The sequence below is a fragment of the Lepeophtheirus salmonis genome, chromosome 2, assembly GCF_016086655.4.
Source record: "Lepeophtheirus salmonis chromosome 2, UVic_Lsal_1.4, whole genome shotgun sequence".
NCBI classification, from domain to species: domain Eukaryota; kingdom Metazoa; phylum Arthropoda; class Copepoda; order Siphonostomatoida; family Caligidae; genus Lepeophtheirus; species Lepeophtheirus salmonis.
Genome location: NC_052132.2, coordinates 8,459,967 through 8,479,971, shown reverse-complemented (window position 1 = coordinate 8,479,971; position 20,005 = coordinate 8,459,967). Strand labels below are relative to the sequence as shown.

Genomic DNA, 20,005 nt, shown 5'->3' with positions numbered 1-20,005 from the left:
GGGGATCGCACTCCCAAAAATTGATATTATTATTTAAAGAAGAGCCAAGAAGGGTGCAATAATAGATCAGGCAACAAGATGGAAAAGCACTTATTTAATGATCAATTGCATCAGCGAATTAAAATCTCTATTGCTTGATGTGGTAAACCCGGATTTGAGACTGTCTGAATCTGATTGGGATTAAGTTGAATGTCTTATAGAAATACTGTAACAACCATTTATATTAGCCAAGAAGTTAGAAGATACAAATCTGACAGCAAGCTTATTTGTAAAGGAATGGAAAAAGTTAATATATCAATTAAATTGAAGTCCAGAAGGTATGGCAACAACTATCGTGGAGTCTATGATACAAAGAGAAACCAACCTGTTTAATAACAATTTTTATTGGACGCAGTTTATGCAGACCATATGCATAAAGTTTGTCTTAATGAAATTCAATTAAAAAAAGCCAAGAGTTTCATTTACAATGTAGCCTTTAGAATCAGTGAGTTTGTCGAAAATTTTGAAACGGATGGAGAATTAGAAGAAGATGAAAGAAGAAAAAACATCTCCAGAAATTTCAAAAGTGTATGAAAACTTTTTAGACAATGAAGAACCAGTATAGAAAAAAGACAACAAATAAATGAGGAAACAAACGGTATGAATTTTAAACTTAAGAAAAATTTATATGCGGCCCTTTCGGAAATCGAAATTTTTGACAGAAGGTCTAAATTAACTGTTTGTGATGCCACACCGTGCTACCTAAGACTTATTCAAACAACTGCAATCATTGTTTTGGGTTTGCCTTCAACCCAAGTCACTGTAGAGCTCCTTTTTTTTAGAATTATTAAATTGATCTTCGTGGAAAAATAAAAGAAGATATCATTGATTCAATTCTTTTTTTGAGAATCAATATATAATAATTTTTATACAATAATATAAACTGTTTTGTATATAATTTAGATATATATATAATAAAGAAAGTGTGTGCAAATATATAAATATCAAAGCTATATAATTTTGAATCAAAGATAACCTCACAATTAATCAAATTAAATTAACACAGCATTTAATATATCTCTTGAGTCATGAGGATAAAATATAATCTTCCTTAAAAAAGAAAAAAAGTGACTTACATTTGCATAAATTCAAATAAATAGATAGATAAAAATCCTCTGACTCCACAATTTACAAGAGCCAATAATGAGAGTTGTTTTTTTAAGGGAGGGGGTCTATGATGAGAATTTGTGGATTACCCTACTTAACTGAATTGATACAGTGCGAAGAATCCAGGAGAATTATAATTATCAGGATCTCTTTCGACAACAACTTAACAATTGTTAGTATATGTAGTATTTAGAAGTCTTTTCTGAATACTTTTTTAATTTTCTCAATTAATTTGACAAAATTAACAATGTGATTTCCCTCTCCATCCTTGGTCTAAGGATGGCTGTACATTGTTATTTCACAGATCTACTAGCCAATAAGGTCTAAGATAAGCAAACGAACAAAAATGAGGCTTAAACATACAAAAAAAAATAATGTTCTTTTATTTATAGGTATGCCCAATTTTTATTTTAAGCATTATTTTAACGAAAATTGAATAATAAAATTTTAAAAAATTGCACATAGTCATACTGAAGGACTTCTTTTTAAACAATATTTTTAGTATATCCGTCTCCCATTAAGATAGTAAACTACTTTTACTATCAACTCTTTAGAATCCAACGTAAAACTGAACATGATTTTTTTTTTAATACGACGCGCTGAGTTTTAGTTACTCACGCTTGTTGATACATTTTTATTTCTTAGATCAAGTAGTAACATTCAAAAATCGGGTATTAGCAAACATATAGACAAACTTTGCTTTATTAGTATACTTGCATTGCACATGACATTGCATGAGTAAAAAGCGTTTACACGCAGACAAACGTTACTATAATACTATAGAAAATACCTCCCTAAGAAATATTTAGTGTTACTTCTTGTTTCTCATAAACACATTCACACGTAGCTAATCAATACGTAGATGTTCTTTCCTCAAGAATGAAAGAATAATAATAATTGCTTGAGATTTTGTTTTAAATATGATGTGATGAGCCAGGGATCACTTTAGTCTCTAAAACACTCGCTGACTGTGATTTACCTGCACAGGCTTGTTACTAAACACCATCCTCAGTCCCATTCAATATTTTAATTTTATATATGTACTCTATTTTTTTTTAAATACTTTTCTTGTTAAAAATGAGTTCTCATCCGAGACACACAAAAAAATATACAGACAAACTTTTCATTAATATAGATATTTGCGAATAACGTAACTGTGGAAAAAGTAAAGTAAATTCTTTATTTCTTTTTTGGTTGCAACTTACACCATTTCCTTATCTAAAATTTAGAACAAGAGCGGACGAGGTGTTAAATTTTTGAATTGAAACATACCCCTCTAATAATGTATTGTCAACTACTTTATTGTGTTAAGTAATCATTGCAAAGGAGTTCATTTGCATCTCATAGCCTTTCCTTTAAAAAAGAACAATATACAAACTATTACATGGTAATTAGTCAATTACATCCTTCTTTCCTGGTGTGAAACTATTATCTCTTTAATTATAGGGATATTCACAGATTAATAGGAAACAATTGGTACTAAGCAGAACATCATTCAGAGCACAAATTTGATGCAAAAGCAGATAGATCTACGAGGGTGGACTGAAAAGTTTGTAACCTAAACAAAGATACATGACATTTTTTGAGAATTTCTATTTTATTTTTCAATATAGTCGCTTTTGTGTCTCTACGCACATCTCCCAGCAAATATCCCATATCTGTAATCCGTTCAAATAGTACTCAGGATTTTTCTCTACAGAATAATAATTCACGATACACATTTTGTTTTTGCCTCAATTAATCCTAGTTGGATTGACTTAGAACAGTCAAATTTTAAAATAACAAGTCTTTATATGTATGCTATTGTTTGAATCTATTTAAAGGTTACACTTTCAATAAATAAAAATTAATGAGAGCTTGACAGTCGATTTTGTACCTTTCCACAAAAATACTCACATTAACTCATTCAAACGAGTGTTACATAGCAACTGTACCTCCAAAATGGGTGAAATTTTGGTAAATAACTGCCAACAGATGCTAGATAGATGTAACTAGCTTTTATTTACGAATACTGCCATCTTCACGTTCAGGAAGGCAACATTTAAGACAACCCTTGTACATCTGACATTTTTATTTTACATATGAACTGTTCTCTTGATGTTTTGGGTATACCTTTATAGTTGATTTCAGGTTATAATGGGTATAGATAAAACTGATGAATTTTTTTCAAAAATCAGCCAAATTTAGAAACATAATTTTGCAAAAAAAAAAAAGTAATGGCACTTCTAAAATTTATTTGTTTGCTGAAACATTAATAATTAGTGAGGTAACGCCGTGAGGTATGTTTAATATTTTTTTCTTGCTGACGGAGGGAACATTTTTCTCTAAATTTCTAGATTGAAATAATATTATGCAAATTATGATTTTAATTAGAAGAAATTGTTGGAGCTATTTATTGCGGAAAAACTATACTTTTGATTGTTTTGGTCAATTGATTTTTTCTTTAGTCTGCTGTCGCAGTGTTAAAGAAAGTATCATCCATCCCGAGACTACATGAATTAGTGATGGGACGATTAATCGGAATTGGATAATCAGGGTCTTTTTCTGGAATCGACAGCGGAAAAATAATGTTTAATTTGCGATTCCTATTATCATTTATAAATGATAATAGGAAGAATTTTAAAATCTTAACTCGTCATACAACAATCACAATAATGAAATAGCATTTGCATGTTCAAAATAAAGCCGAGGGAATCAGACAATAAGATAAAAAAATAAAATTACAGAGAACTCATAAATATGGAATTCAATTTTTTATTTATTTATCCAATCAATACTAAATCAATTATATTTTAACTATTGTTATCCATATAACAACTTATAATTAGCTCGTATGACAAACATTTCGTAATTATCTGTGTAGGTATCCCAGATCTTCAAAAGAGTAATAACTAATATTCCAATAAGGTGACAAGCAATTTAACTGTTTAGAAAAGGATTCCGACTCTATAAGTTTGGGAATTGCAACGACATTAAGATATTCCAATAGATGTCTACAGAAGTTAAGAAGTCACTTAAATAAATATATATTTTTTAACACACAATCACCAAATAACTATTTATATGTAATAGCAGAATAGAACATATGCCTTGCATACCAAAATATCGAGAAAAGAGAGTCACATTATCCTTAAGAGTATAGAATCATCCTCTACTTGTTTTCCATTGACAAAAGAAACTCAGAATTAATAAAGAAATCAGTGGTGAGCTTTAAGTGCCCAGGTAATATCATTATTCATACAAACCGTACATCACAAATTCTACTTAATCAATGGAATTGGCTTTGCTAGCAATGTGACAGAGATGAGTGGTTTCTACATTATATACATCAGACACTCAAGGACTCATCAATAAAATAGTTTTCTAAAGAGAAGGAGACAAAGTGGAGTTAATTCAAGGGGAATTTACTCAAGAATTTCAATGAATGAGGTGTGGATGGAGGATGAGAACTCTCTCCGTTACTCACTGGGTCTTTCAGTAGATTATTCGGTCTTTTTATAGAACTTATTAGTTCTTATAGAATTAAACGATGATTTCATAGTATATCCGGAACAATGAATTATTTTATGTATTCTTGAGCATAGAAACAATGCTTAAGGAGGTCAGAGCTCACTGTTACAGATATTGATGTTAAGGGGATATCTGCACAATGAACAATCATTCTATTAAAGGAGATTAGATCCGGTGAGTGAGGCACAATGAGGCGATAACCCTTGTACAGAACATGTCTGAAGTTGAAGAGAGGTCCAAAAGGGGTACGGATTGGATATCTAAATGGAAAAATATGAATCCTAGCTAGGGAAAGAAATAAGTGGATGCAGATCCATATTTCCAAATGCTTCGTACGAAAGATCCATCCAAATCATTACGAATTAATGTCTTTCTAAGAAGTTACTTTTATTGTATCACGCAATCTCTCACCCAAAAATAAATATTAAAAAAAAGGGCCAAAATCACCTGGTCGTTGGCTAAATAAGTCAATCACACAATCTGCTATTTATCTCTTATAGTTGAGAAATCCATGTATATTCCCAGACTATCACTGTCATACTATTTCTTCATCATTTTTAAAATGAATTACATATATGTATATATTTCGCAATATTAAAATCTAAATTGTATTTTAATTGATATTGTATTATGATATTGCTAAGTAATATTTTATTAAAAGAATAATATTTGTGTATGAATTGTTAGGAAATAATAATATGGTCAATATATATATTATACAAACGACGAGGGATCAAGAAGAAATTGTATTCCTGTTCTTTTGAAACGGAGTCTAAGTATGGAATAACTGCTTACTTCGTTTATACATAAAAAAGAATCAATAATGAAAAGCCATGACGTACTAAGTGAGACGAGACAATCGACAACCAACAACAGAATCAAATTAGACAAAATCTAATTGGGATTTCTGTGTTATACCTCCACCTGTTCAAAGGTTTCGTGAATCAAAAGTGAATCTTTTCTTCACATTGTCCCAGAACAGTCTTTATAATATTATATTAATGATTTCTTTCTCTCTGATGAGCGAGATGAGTAGGGTAGAAAAGGTTTGGAGAGTGAAATGGACTTGTTTATAGAAAGAGTGCCCGTACATAGGGGTCTCTTTTCCCTTTGGTGTGCCTCTCTCTGTGCGTTGCTTTGTGCCTCAGCTGTGTGTATGTGAGTGTGAGAGAAAGAGAATAACTACGAATTGCTAAGTGCTGCTGAGTGGTGGCGAGTTGTGGTGAGTGCTGCGGCGTATGGAGGGAGGAGAAGAGGGATAGTGATAGAAGTAAGTACTAAGGAAGTAAGAAGCTGAAAGAAGAGTAGATCTTTCTGGGATGTTTAAACGAGGCGCCGCCGCTCCCTTGGAGCCGACGACGGGTGAGAAAAAGCGGCGAATAGTATTCGAGCCCCTACAGCTGGGTCCCATCAGTAATTTGGAGGAGCTGGACATCAAAACCCTTCAATTCCAAAACCACAAGTTGGGTCTCCGCCTCACGCAAAGGATCAAGATCGAAGAGGAGCTTCGGCAGCGGATTGATCAATTGGAGAAGCGGCAAACTCGGGATGATGCTGTGATCAATGTGATCAACCGCTATTGGAATCAACTGAACGAGGACATCCGTGTCCTCTTGGAGCGGTTTGACGCGGAGACGGGAGACGAGGGCGAGAAGAAGAACGAGGACATTTCCACGACGAGCTTCCTCTCTCAACTCTCCACTTGGCACAAGGAAGAGTTGGATGCCAATCTCGCCAATAGGGTCCAAGTCTCGCAAAGAGCCGTGGCTAAAATCATTCAGGCCTTTGATCATCTCATACAAAGGAACGATCGCATCTCTCGGGCCATTCGGGGGGAAGAGTTCTTAGATCCGGAATTGGACGAAGCCTCAGAGTCCAACAACAAAGACGGGGAATCCTCTTCTGATGAAGCACCCAAAAAGAAATCCTCCTCTAAGAAAGAAGATAAGAAGTCCTCGTCCTCACTGCCTCCCAAAGTAGAAGACTCGCATACAAAATCTCTGCCAGCCTCCAATGCAGAACCTAAAAAAGATGGGGATGATGATAAGAAAAAGTCAGAATCTGATAAGGAAAATAAGAAATCGGAGCCGAAGGAAAAGAAAAAAATGCCAATACCACCTTTGGACATTCAAGTTGTTGAATTAAATCAAAACCTTCAAGAAGAAAACAAGCGATTACATTATCTAAATACTCAACTTCACGAAAAAAATCATTTCCTTTCTTTGAAGCAAGCGGAAATCCAAGAGCTCATAGATGCTAAGGAAGTCAAATCGGAGGAGTTATTAAATAAAGTGGATGATCTGGAATATGAATTTGGTAAATGTCGTATGAGAAATGAAAAACTTGAGGCTGGTCTAATGGAAACGCAAGTAAGTTGGATTGAGTTTACTTATCACCCTCAATCAAAAAATAATCTTTTTTTTATTAACCAGGAAAAACTGAAGATATACGTTGATAAAGATGGTGGTGGCAAGTTAGATCAGAAAGTTGTTCTCTCAAATGTGGAAAGAAAGACGATAGAACAAATTCGACATGATTTGGAGGAGCAAAGAGAATTGGCGACAAATCGATTGGTAGAGTTAGAAAAAACCTCAAGTTCCTGCAAAAATCTCTTAAAAGAAGTAGAGTGTCTTAAGATGGAGCTGTCTACATTGCCAGAGCATGTTGTTGTTGAAACTACAGAGCATAAATGTTTACAATCTCAATTTTCGGTACTTTATAATGAAGCCATGCAATTAAAAACGCAAGTCGAAGAGAGTCGCAACCAATTGCAAGTAAGATTTATTTATACTACTATTCTTAGTCACTTTAGTAAGTACCTATCTTTGCACGTGTTGACCCAATCTAAACCCAATTACAGAACTGTAAAAATGCTCACATGAGACAAATTGAGCAAATGGAGTCCGAAGAGCTTTTAGCTCAGAAGAAATTGAGAACGGAAGTTATTCAGCTTGAAGACATGTTAGCTCAAGTTCGTAAAGAATATGAGATGTTACGCATTGAGTTTGAACAAAATCTTGCTGCGAATGAACAGACTGGGCCAATTAATAAAGAAATGAGAAATTTGATCACTTCACTTCAAACTCATAATGTTCAATTAAAAGGTGATGTGGCGCGTTATCGGAGGAAATGTAAAGAATCTAATTTTGAAATAACTAAGGTACGCGTATACGCTACAGGGACGTCATGATTTTGTATTAATTAAAATGATGCTATTGTAGTTACGCAAAGAATTGGAGGATATGAAGACAGCAGAAATTAAAGCACTTCAAGCCAAAAAATTAGAAATGCAAGCCAAAGAAGAAATAAAACAGGAACCTGATCATGCAAGTGGAGGAGAAGGTTCATCTTTAACTCCTGGAGATTCATCCTGCAACGCTGGTAGTATGCCTACACAGCCTATGGAAACAAATATCGTCATTGGGGACTCGAGTAGTGATGATTCACAAAATGGTCTGATCAAAGTATGCATCCCTGTTATTGTATTTTAAATTTGAATAAATAATTTGCCTTTCACATTTTTAGCCAAAATTGGAAGCCATTAATATAGATGATAATGGCGGGAGTGATTCAACAGCTATTAAAGAAGATACAACTCCTAATCACGATGAGGGGAGTCCTGATAGTGATGGAACAGCGACAGTTAAAAATGAAAAGCCATCTGTGAATCAGATTAAACGCGAACCCGGAATAAATCCCTCAAATAAAGAGACACTCATAAAACTTGAAGAAATGGTCAAACTAAGGGGTAAAGATGCAGAGATCATGAAGGATTTAAAGACACAGCTTAAGAATGCTCAAAAGGATGTAAAGGAGATGAAACTTTTGCTTGATATGTATAAGGCCTGTACTAAGGAACAAAGAGACAAGGCCCAAGTAATGGCTGCAGAGAAGAAAATGCGAGCTGAATTGGAAGATCTCAGAGGACAGCTAAAGAAAGTGACTGACATCAAGAAAGAGGAGAAGAAGAGGTGTGTAGATGAGGATGTTGCTAGGCGAATCAAGCAACTGGAAGACCAGGTTCTTCAATTACAAAAGCAGGTAGCTAACCATAAACAAGAAGAAGAAGCTTTGTTGTCGGAAATGGAGGTGACTGGTCAAGCTTTTGAGGATATGCAAGAACAGAACTCTCGTTTAATTCAACAACTTCGTGAAAAAGATGACGCAAATTTCAAGCTTATGTCAGAGAGGATTAAGGCTAATCAAATTCAACGCTTGGCCAGAGAGGAAAGAGATATGTTAACCCAACAAGTTAACACACTCACTACGCAAGTTGAAGCTCAAAATCAAGTAGTACGTAAGTTAGAAGAAAAAGAACGTCTTTTACAGAATAATTTGGTCGCAGTAGAAAAGGAATTAGTTATGAGGCAGCAAGCTATGGAGATGCATAAAAGAAAAGCAATTGAGTCTGCTCAATCGGCTGCTGACTTAAAACTTCATTTAGAAAAATATCATTCTCAAATTAAAGAAGTACAACAGACTGTTGCTGAAAAAACATCAGCTCTAGAAGCGGAAGCATTTAAGACGAAGCGTCTACACGAAGAGTTAGGTCTTGTGAAAAGAAAACTCGAGAGACTACGTAAAATAGAAATGGCCTCAGATATGGACGAAATTCTGAAGGAGGAAATCCGCGAATACAAAGAGACTCTTACATGTCCTAGTTGTAAAGTCAAACGAAAAGATGCCGTTCTGACAAAATGTTTTCACTGCTTTTGCTACGATTGTCTACGTACTCGCTACGAAACGAGGCAAAGAAAATGTCCCAAATGCAACGCAGCCTTTGGAGCTTCGGATTATCATCGCCTATACTTGGCATAAGTTTCTTTCCTTTTATTTTTACCTATGGTATATAGTTACCTATTATTAACTGATGAATGTTTTTAGTTTTATTTTCAAGTTTTACTATTTAAACTTTATATGTCTGATTATTTCCTATTCAAATCTCGCGGAGTAACCCCCTAGAACAAGTGTTCATTTTTTAAGTATCTCAAATCAATTATTATATAGGGCGCTAGGTAGTTTTGCCTTAAGTCATTTTGCCCCCAAGGATATTTGCCCATAATATATAAATACATGAGGTGTATAAGTCGTTTTTCTTTATTTTTGGTTAAAATCGATGTTCCCTTTGAATTTTTAAATCAAAATATGTAATGTGTATTAGTATAAAACGTATTAAACGGTTGTTTTCTTTTGAAGTAATAATCACTTCTCCGTTATTAAATATAATTAGACATGATGTACTATTTATACTAGAAAATATTCATGGATTTACGAACAAGCATAATGTGAAGCTAGAATTTATTTCTATCCCCATTCCAACAAAAAAAACTTCTAATACGTTTTACAGTAATAAACATTACATTTTTTGATAAACAAATTCAAACGGAACATCCATTTCAACCAAAAATAACGACATATAAATCTCATTTATTTATATATTAAGGGAAATATCTATGAGACAAAATGGCCTTAGGACGAAATGGTTTAAGGCAAAAGTACCGAACACCATTATATAGCTATCCATTTGGTTATTTTTTAGTAGTTAAAGCTGATTGTTCTGCAAGCACTAGTCAACAGAACATTTTTCCTCTTGGATTGAAATGGTGTGTTCCTGATCCATTGTTTTTATCTCAAAATACGTTGAAATTACCTTTATGATACAAAATTTATGGTTTTTGTCTTATACAGAGAGCAACATTTCATTTACTATCAATAAATAAACATAAATATTTTTCCAATTGACAAATCTTAAAATAACTTTTTAAATTTAGATTTTTGAAGGTGCCTTTTTTTATAAAAATATTATTAAGCCTTCACTTTATGACAAACTATTATTTTTATCATTGTGATCAAAAATGAGGAATTTATTAAACTTAAAAAAAATCGATTTTTTAGTCATTTTTTCCTTATTCAGAAAAAAGATTCTGAAGTAATTAAAATATTTTTTGAATCTGTCAACGTGTATATTTTATTTTAAGCTTTCAAGGGGAAAAATAATACTAAATCATGTAGATGTAAAAAAAAAAGAAATATATTTTTTAAGCACTATGTAGACCACAAAAGCAGGCATTTGGGATTATAAAGTTCATATAAAACCACTCAGGAACACACCGTCTCAATCTAAGGACAAAAAATAAGAGTTGATAGGAGTATTTCGATCATCTTTGAACAGATACAATAAAATCCCCCGTTTGGTTCCTTCCTTTTTAGTAATTTTAATAACCCGAGTATAAGTTGTTCTCATACATCAGTTAATAAATGGTATCAAACATTAATCTATACATTGCTTGAACTCAAAGGCATTTGACATAATTTTTATGTTCCTTTAATGTGTGCGTCTTTATGCATATTCCTTTTGGAATTACCTTTTTTCATATTTAACTGTTATAATTGTGATTCTGCAAGGGATATTTACTTAGCGATCTCTTTTTAAATATAATTAATATTTAGATAGTTCTGTTTATTATTACGAGCGTGTCCATGTGAAAAAAAAATTCATCCTAGTTATCTTCTTTCTCATCATTTATAAATTAGCGTGTCCATGTGACGTCAGCTTTATTGACGCCGGCCATTTTGGGAGACAACACAACCAAGTTTTATAACATTAAAAGCCATTTTTTATTAAATAAATGAGTATCAAAATGAGACCAAAAAGTAAAAGGACTCATCCTTTACATTCTATCACAAATCTATCCCTATAATGGCAAATTTTGTTATATGTCAGACCCTAATATATATTCAAAAAAATGTTATGATATCGTAATACAACTTTATTGCCGTGGTGTTTATCATTAACTAACTATAGCAATGGAGAAACTAAGATATTTTTATCTAATTACTCTACTTTTCTCATCCTTAATGAATAATAACTTTAAAAAAATGTACAAATCTAGCAATTTCAGTCCATATTACTTTGATTTCATTCTAATATCAGTGTTGTATCATTATTCATTGGTATAAAGTAGTATTCAATGAAGGTGTTAAGTCTTTTTCTATTTTTAAAGCCATTTGATGAAATTTCATCAAGATTGATTGGAAATGTGTTCATTTTGTGTAGTACAAATATCAAGTATTGAATCCTTAAAGATGGCGACGTTGCCTTAGATTGTGATGTAAGTTATTACGTCAGTTGAAAACGGTCCATACAAAATCCAACAAAAAGTCATAAAACAGAAATGATATTTATTTCCTAATTGGTATTTGTCATGGTTGAATCAAATGGTTTCGATACTATTCGATAAATAGTTTATATCAACATTTTCTAAGTCAATTTACTTCAGTTGAAAATCGAAGGTTGAAAGCCTTAACACTAGATGATGGACGGCTAAGTGTAACGACGTAGAGGTCTTTTTGATAGAAAATTAGACCCTTTATAACTTCTAAATCAAGCAAGTTATGAAATACTTGCATTGACCAACGTCTGGAACTCCCTTAAAGGTACATAGCCTAGCCATTATGTCTATGTCATCAAATCTAGACTATGTTTTATTATTATACATTACTGAGTCAGATAACTTTTTAATATTGGCAATTTGTAAGTTTGGGTGAAAAGTACATATGACTTATATATTTTTAGAAGGTAAGGCTTGATAAACTGTGAGAGACGTGTTTTTATTTACCTTTCCGTCTTTCTAGGTAGAACTGTGCATATATATTTAATTAATGAGTATATTGATTTCACAACTTAACCATATCATTTTCAGCAGTCAAGAAGTTTCAATAAATAACAATCAATTTTGTTGCTTATATTTAAAAATCAAAAGTGTAAATGGGTCCAAATGTATTTTTAGTGACTTCAATTCGATAATTTAACTACTTATATTTATTTACATTCTACAATACATAGAGAAAGACGCAATAAATCATTATGCCTAAAGTAAAGTAAATAATTATCATTTATGAATGATAGGCATACAAAGAATAAGCAATTTTTCAATCTCCCGCCTAATTATAGAATCAACAGTTAATTTATTACTAGTACTAATACATTAGTGTAGATAATGTGTGGCTATTTATTCATTCACATGCATCCAAGTCAAAATTTTCCACGAGCTAACTCTTTAAATTATCCATTCCATATACTGTTAAGGAAGAAGTCACCAACAACCCTTAATCAGTTTGAAAAAAGGTCATAATATACAGGCGATAATTCATTTTTAAATAATTTATCATATTTACACAGCGTTGTCACTGACGTCATAAGTTACATAAAAATTGAATAAGACGCCATCGTGGGGGCTCAAAGTTGATATTTGCACTTCAAAAAAAGAACGTATTTCAAATAAATCTTGATGATACTTCATCAAATGTTTTTATGAATTAAGAAAGGCTTAACATTTGGATTAAATATCACTTGATGCTAATGATATTTGAATATATTATAAAATTAAAAATATGTATTTCTACAAAATAGCTAAATTTGCTCAATCTCTTAATCATTATTAATTAAGGATTAGAAAAGTAGAATATCCTTGAACGCCACATATTTTAAAATGCAATTCCGTGGGAACCTTACACTTACAAGTTGATTAAATGTATACATTTTATGTATGCTCGTTAAAGAGCAATTAGTCTCTGAATTCTTAAATTTTTTCCAAAAATTTGCTCTCCTGCATAATTTGCACTAATGAAATAAATCAATATTTTTAAAAAATTCCTCCTATTTTCCCCTGAAATTTTCTCTTTCTTACAAATAAATTTAGTATAATAAAAAATTCAAAATGGGTAATATTTTTTTTTTTTTTTACTATAAATTTATCTGCGATGCATAGGCTCTGGTGCCACGAGTTCCCGACCCCTGCTCTAGAGGGATACACATTTAAGACAATAAAGTTAATGTCCTTTTATTTGTTAGTCTTATTTTAACATCCAAAAGTCGACCATTTCCATAATATTCAATGAAAAAATGGTTTTTACTGAAAATCCCTAGCTAATGTCCAGATTTGCGCAATTATTCTTTGTATTGTTCAATTGGGGACGAAAAAAGTAGGATAATTATTAGAGAAGAGTATCTTATTAATTCCATTGCAATAGATAATTTTCCGACATCAAGAATGCTGACGTCACATAAAAACGTTCTATTAATAATCTCTAGAACGCCATAGAATGCATTTTATCAAATGAAATATTGAACCCTTGATCATACTTATTGGGAAGACTACAGTGATTATGATTTATAGAATATAATTCAATAATAATAATAATAATGAACAATTTTAGACTACGAAATTATATTAGATCAGTCAAACAATATCACCAGGAGGAGTCAACCGAGAAATAAGAAAATATTAATGTATAACAAAATATATTTGATAATAACAGAAATTAGACAGATTTACACTCACACCGAAATGGGCAATTGAAAAGCTGAAAATTGAAAAAGCACCATTACAAAAACACAGAAAAAATAAACTAAAAATGATCACTTTTCCAAACCGGATTATCGTAGTAGTTATGTATAATATAATCTATTGAATTAAAATATAAAAAAAATAGAAAATAAAGCCATTTATGTATATATATATATATATATATTATGTAGAATATGTAGTTCAAAAAAGTACTAAAAACAGAAAAAAAACAAAATCACAGGCTTTAAAAAAAGTATACGTATCTATAGAGTAATATAATTTATGAATTGACAAATATGAATACCAAAATATGTATTTGCTTCAATCCCAAAATGACTCTAGGATGGGATGATGATACTCTCTTCAAATAAATTAAAGTTTTTGAAAATGTTCTCTATTCAAATTAGGATTTGAACAATGTCTTGGAATGTTTGTTTTGTTGGGGATAAATATATGCATCTAATTAAATTAGATTTTAGAAACAAGGAGAAGGTAAAACAAATTCTTGATATGAGTTAATCCACTCCAGCAAATCCTTCAGATCCTTCAATAGCTTTAATTAGTCTATCTCTAAGTTGCTGATAGCTCTCGTATGGAGGAAGGTCAAGACGGTTGAAACAGGTATGAGCTCTAGGATAACTTGAGGGATTCCCCCACCTTTCTATAGTAAATAGTTGTGGACCATTACTACCATATAACTCCTTGAATCCGTTCATTGGAACTCTCGAAGTCCCTGTGACGAACTGAAGCAGTCTTGATCTCATTTCATTATTAAATGAGAGGACGACTCTCCAGTACCACTGGATGACTATATGGTTCGGATGATAGTCTCCCTTATATACAGTATTTTGTTTCCAGTCCTTCACGTCAATAGAACCTATTCCACACATCAGAAGCTCTAATTCTCCTTCGTCAAAAATTTTGATAAAACTTAATGGAACTAATTCATTAAATCCAGCTAAGAAATTGTCCATTTGTTTCTGGATACGAGACACAAACCTCCATTGAATCACTTGATGAATGTATTCATCTTTATTTTCATTAGTCACAGGTATATTTTTTCCACCAGGTTTTAATTCACGGGTGACAGTCGTTCCAAAGTTTTCTTCATCAACTTGGAACGTTAATTCTAGCTCCTGTGGATCATTTTCTCGGATCCACATTAGAGAATTGAAATACTCTGTATCCACAGATTCCATATCACTTAATTCCATTCCCTTTCCAAGCATCATTTTGTAGAATGGGCGAATAAAAAACCCATCAAGAAGCTTTCCATGGTACACAGCCATTCCAGCTACTCTTCCAATAAACTTGAAATAGGATAGATGGTCCTCATTACACACTCCCGAGTAAGGATTGATTTGAAGTGTGTAATTATCGGTCGCGGAGTATTCAAAGAGTCCATAGTAGGGATTAAACATTTCTTTAGAAAGTAAATAAAACCACTCACGTGCAACTCCACCGTAGTCTAAGCCGATTTCACCATCGAACTCAATCCAGAGTTTAGTCTTAAGAACATCAACTTTATGAGAGGGGAATTGCATAAAAATCTTTTGAAAAGAATCTTCAAGAATGTAACGGCGACGGATTTTAATTTCAAATTTATTAGGGACGTTACTAGGCTTCTTCAATTGAGATTTTAAAAATTCATATTTTCTTTTATAGTCCCGATTATAAGGGACGGCAGGACCAGCAATGGTCGGATTTGAAATACGAGGATCTTCCCACTGAGTAGTACGAGTATTATGGTCAATGAAGAAAATCCTACCATCTGTGTGAACTCTTTCTTCCCACCCTTCCGGTAAGGGGCCTAAGTCATCTTCGTGGCGACGATTTGGCACATTGGCCTGACTCGGAAGGGCTGAAGGACGTCCCGATCTCGGATCTACCCATGTTGTTTCTTTATCTGCATGATTGATATAAAACACCCTTCCATTAGGAGCTACTTGCATTGTCCAACCTGAAGGTAAGCCTTCAGTATTAAAGCGATCTAATGATATAGGGGGATTATCTGAGGCTCGTGATCCTCTACGACTATCCTCAGCGGAAATGTGTACGCGATGCATCACAGGCATTTCTGCAGAGGATGTTCGGCCTTGTCCTGAATCCGGATGATGCCATTGAGTCGTACGAGCCACATGATTGACAAAATAAGTTCTACCATTTGCATCTTGACGTTCTTCCCAGCCAGCAGGAAGAGCTGAGGGGCCTACAGCACCTTCCGGTGGATTGTTTCCATTTTCATCCTCCTCATCATTTGTAGGTGGTGGAGGTGGAGGAGGAGGAGGCGGCGGAGGATGACTCCTCTCAGACAATTCCACGCCCTCTCCTTCTTCTGGGGGCCCTTCCTGGGAAGGAGGGTTAGGAACGATTTCCCAATCTTCTGGTGAGGACCCTGAAGGGGTGTCACTGGATCCTTCCACTTCAGTGAAAGAGACGGGCTCTTCACTTTCCGCACCAGCCCCAGCAGCCGACTCTTCAGAAGAGTCTTCTCCCGGAGAGCCGGATATGAAGGCGTGGTATAATTGCAAATGGCCCTTTACTTTGGATCGAGATGTTCTTGGACGTAGTAGGTAGTATTTGTGGGCAGGAGGGAGGTCCTGCCCCGTTTCTCGAGGGATTCCAGTCAAGCCCAGTTCCACCTTCCCCAGGAAGTCGTCGCGAGTCAAGCGATTCTCGTCAAAGACCTCTAACACCAATTTGTGTTCTCCAGGCTTCACACGGAATATAAATTCTTCATCCCATTTGGGATTGAGCGTTCTTTTACGGGTCTTGGTCAAAACAGAGTCCACGATTCCGTCTTGATGCACACTCATCAGATCGATGCGCAGATACGGATCACTCGCCCCAAAGATATCTTTCTTGGCCAATTGATGCCCAGCTATCACTTTTAAGCGGAGGAGTCGCGTCCGTTCCCAACTCCCAGGGGGAGGAACGTAGCCCAGGATCCGTCGACCCTCTCCGGACGACATTCTCGCGTATTACGGGCACCACCTCCAAATGACAAATTCAAGCACAGTTCCAAGTAGTAGCACGGAATGGAGTAACGGAGTAGTTGTGATGACACTGCAAGGAAGCCCTTCCTCAGTCCTCACCACCAAGTCAACGCTGAATCCTTAGAAATCCACATCTTTGTCACAACTCGATGTATGTACATAAAAACGAAGAACACTTCAATAACAACAACTACAACTACAAGAATAACAATAAAAACAACATCCACTTCTCAAATCCCTCAAAATACTCCTAACTGGGGAGCGAGAGCTAGACCAGGAGAAGAAAGAGAAGGAAAGAAAAGAGAGGGAGAGAGAGAGAGAGAAATCAAAAGGACGAGAAGCAGCAGGAGCGACAACCAAGTAGGTAGTCCAAGAAAGAAGAAGCAGTTACTTCAGGAAGCAACTAGAAGTAGAGCTAGTGCAGTCAGCTGGGAAGGAACACGCTCCTTTTTGTGCTTGACGGGAGTGCAACAGAATTTTATCTTATTTATTTTAGAGCATCTTCACTTGACTTGTTGATGACGGCCATTTTGAGGGCATGATCAACCAAGTTTTATAAGTCATAAAAACTCTTTTCTCATTAATATTAAGGAACTATTGGACCTCAAAATCGGACCTACAAATAAAAGTACTTAAACCTTATATTCTTATAAAAAATCTATACCTCTATTGCCTAGTTTTATTATATATCTATCTGTCCATAAAATGTATTACAAATATGTTATTACACCGTTATATCCATATTGTAGATAAAAATTGCCTATTGTAATGGACAGAATAAGATACTTTTCTCTAATTCTCTCACTTTTTTTTGTCCCTATTCGATCGATAAAAAAATAATCGTGGAAATTTATAAGGGTATTCAGTAGATATGACTTTGATTTAATTCAAATATCTCTACTTATCATTGGTATCAAGTAATGTTCAACCCAGGTGTTGAGCTATTTTTATTCGTAAAATATTGGATGAAGTTCCATCAAGATTTAAAAGAATTTTGTACATTCCATCTTGTACAATTATCAACTTTGTACTACTCAAGATGGCGTCTACATTCTAATATGATGTCAGTGAAAACGCTTTATAGGGTAAATACTCTAAATTGAAACTTTAGCAGCTCCTATCTTACCCATTTCATTGAACTTTATAATTTGTTCGTGTAAAGTTTAAGCATTAAGCAATAATAATTTTAATGACATGGAATATGTTATATATATTTTTAATTTAGTCCAATTTTATTAATGAACCACAAATTATGTCTATGGAATTCTCTAGAAACCTGGAATAATCACGAATATTTTTTATTCCTACATGAGGGGAGTAGAAAAGGAAAAATAGAGTCAACGTCATTTTTTTACTCAATTCCTTTAAGAGGGGAAATGAAGAAAAACAAGCTATGATGCATGAGGGATTATTCCATGTGCCTTGAATTATATGAGTTTGTTCTGTCGATCCTTATTATTGGGTCCGGTCCTTGGAATTTTTCATAAAAATGTCGATGGTTTATTAAGCCAAATAAGATATATGAGTTATGTATTAAAATCATTGTACATATCTCAAAAAAATATCCCTATTTTCATTATAATACAATATAATAAAACATTGTATATTTTTACTTAGTTATCAAACTTATTTTATTATATAACGGAATATTAAAAAGATATGACAAACCGACAAGATGGGACCAGACTTGATTGCAGTCTTAATGAAGGACCTACACAACACTGTCTATATATAATTTAGCCCCCTAGATTAGGGGTTCTCAACCAGTGTACCACGTAGGAAATATTACTAGGTTTTTTATTATTATTTAGCAAAGTGAACAGGTAAAACTTAAAAGGAGGTAAGATTATTGTGGGAGGCTGAAACATTTGTCTTGTATTGGGTATAACCATATCCAATGTGTATCCAAGCCAATTTCTACAAATGAGTGAGAGCAAATCCATTTTCTATCAAACCAGCATAGTTTCAAAAATCATTATGCAATAATAACGATCTGCTCATCACCATTTTCAATCAAATTATATAAAAATTCTTCAGTATTTAAAATTAAAAGTTAAAATTTTGTGGAAATCAATTTGAAAAAATTAAATTCCAAAAACCCACAGCTATTCACAAAAATTTATAAAATCCTCATCTTTTCTAAAAAAAAAGTTTTGAAAACAAATAAGAAATAATTAAATTTGTTATATAATTTTTTTTGGAAACAAATAAGAAATAATTAAATTTGTTATATAATTTTTTTTGGAAACAAATAAGAAATAATTAAATTTCTTATATAATTTTTTTTGAAAAAAATTAAATCTAATATTAAATTTTTAGGAGATAAATTTAAAAAATCTATAGCTATAGAGAGAAATTTTTTTTTGGAAAAAACATGTAAAAATTAAATTAAATTTCAAATATAAATTTTTTTGGTAAAAAGCAAAAAATCCTTAATTTGGGGGAGGAGCCCCTGCGGTCGAAAGGCAAGATAAATTTTATTTACTGTTTTAAAAGAGAGGGATATTGTCTGGCAGGCAGAATGAAGCAAAGTCTACTTGTGAACTGAAGCTTCAGGCTGCTGTTTCCTGATTGTTACATCAGTTCATCTATGATTATATGCTCCCAATACTTCAAGCTCCATGTCTCAGCCTCCTTCAATAGGCTTTGGGTTTGAAGCAGCAGCTGGCCATCTTACCTCCTTTAGGTTTTATCTGTTCACTTTACTAAATAATAAAGGCTGAGAACCCTTGATCTCAGGTTAAAGTCTATAATGTACATAATATATGTGTTTCATTACGAAATTGAGTTAAATCAAAAATATATAATACATATTCCATGTCATTAGCATGATAATTGCTGAAACTTTCTATTAAAAAAAATTAATAATTTTTCGAAATGGGTAGGATATGAGCTGTTAGAGTTTCAATTTATGTTATCAATCAGAGAAAATTATTTTGCACTAGAGTCAAAATAAGCGCACGCCAAAAGGAGATAGCGTTCAAGTACTGAGTGACTCTGAGG

General features: G+C 33.4%; 2 protein-coding genes across 2 annotated transcripts; one reads left to right on the top strand and one right to left on the bottom strand.

Annotated features, from left to right (window-relative positions):
• Nucleotides 1-5,801: 5,801 nt before the first annotated feature.
• Nucleotides 5,802-11,109, top strand: Bre1 (E3 ubiquitin-protein ligase Bre1). The gene is made up of 6 exons (XM_040727929.2): nt 5,802-7,025; nt 7,089-7,430; nt 7,517-7,816; nt 7,878-8,120; nt 8,182-9,501; nt 10,956-11,109. The coding sequence occupies exons 1-5, from the start codon at nt 5,976-5,978 to the stop codon at nt 9,472-9,474; spliced, it is 3,228 nt and encodes a 1,075-aa protein (XP_040583863.1). The 5' UTR covers nt 5,802-5,975; the 3' UTR covers nt 9,475-9,501; nt 10,956-11,109.
• A 2,834-nt stretch (nt 11,110-13,943) lies between these two features.
• Nucleotides 13,944-17,367, bottom strand: Nedd4 (E3 ubiquitin-protein ligase Nedd4). The gene has a single exon (XM_040727930.2). It carries the CDS (start codon nt 16,976-16,978, stop codon nt 14,522-14,524), a length of 2,457 nt encoding a protein of 818 aa, XP_040583864.1. The 5' UTR covers nt 16,979-17,367; the 3' UTR covers nt 13,944-14,521.
• Between the last annotated feature and the right edge of the window lie 2,638 nt (nt 17,368-20,005).